We start from the raw sequence: 938 nt of genomic DNA on the forward strand, positions 1-938 counted from the left end.
GCCAATGTCTGCTGCCGCTGCCCCACCCCACCCGGGAGGCCTCAGGGCGGCCCAGGGTTCAGGGCTGCCAAGCACGCTGCAGCCCCAAGAGCCTGGCTTCAGAAACTGCTCCCTGGATCTTCATGTTCAAGTTGACGACAAATGCACAGATGAAAGCAATTTAAACAATGAAGCTTCAAAACGCCACTCTATAATGTTCCATTTAAAAACACAAAACTTCAAAACACCCTCCAACATGTAAAGCTAGAACGTCCCATTTATTAAAGGTTTTGGCTACTGACCCTTGTTGAGGACACTTCCCTTGAAAAGAATAACTCATTTTCCCTGACAGCAGCTAGTGTCCCAATGCAGCACAGAAACTAGCATTCCGACGCTCAGGGTGAGCCAGTCCCCCTCCAAGGCAGGCTTGCTCACCTACACCCCTTAGCACTAAAGCATGGGCAGTCCGCTCGGGCCAGCCACAGAGAGACATGAGAGCTGGAGCTCGAAACCTAACCGAAGTGACCACAAGAGCAAACTCAAGTTCAGTCCTAGTGAAGACTAAGTAAGGCCCCTGGTTACCCACCTCTACCCTCCACTTCCTGACTCAGCAGCACAAGATAAACGCCTGTGAGATCGGGGGCGGGGGCGACTCCTGGTGCAAGTGTGCAAGGACAGAGCCCAGGGAGCGACACTCACTGGCTTCCAGGAGGAGGCGGACGCAGTGGACGAGGGAGCAGGTGCGGGTCACCATCTCGGGGGAGGCCAGCAGGCGCCGCAGGCCGGGCAGCTGCAGGGCCAGGCAGCAGCAGTCCAGGCCCGCCTGCAGGTCCACACTCAGCGGGATCTGCTCGTGGATCAAGTGCCAGGCCAGTGCCTGGAGGGAAGGCCCACATCAGAGGCGGGGCCCGGTTCCCTTCCTGCCGCGGCCGGGGAGCAGGCAACCCCCGGTGTCGAGG

The 938-nt window shown here is 58.2% G+C and overlaps 1 protein-coding gene across 1 annotated transcript in view; it reads right to left on the reverse strand.

Annotated features, from left to right (window-relative positions):
• The window catches only part of HTT (huntingtin), a 100,908-nt gene that overhangs the window by 18,452 nt on the left and 81,518 nt on the right, over positions 1–938 (reverse strand). Inside the window, exon 50 of the mRNA XM_014533453.1 lies at positions 679–856. Within this exon, the coding sequence (XP_014388939.1) occupies positions 679–856 (178 nt within the window). The remainder of the gene's footprint in view (positions 1–678; positions 857–938) is intronic.

This window comes from Myotis brandtii, unplaced genomic scaffold, assembly GCF_000412655.1.
Source record: "Myotis brandtii unplaced genomic scaffold, ASM41265v1 scaffold986, whole genome shotgun sequence".
Classification (NCBI taxonomy): Eukaryota; Metazoa; Chordata; class Mammalia; order Chiroptera; family Vespertilionidae; genus Myotis; species Myotis brandtii.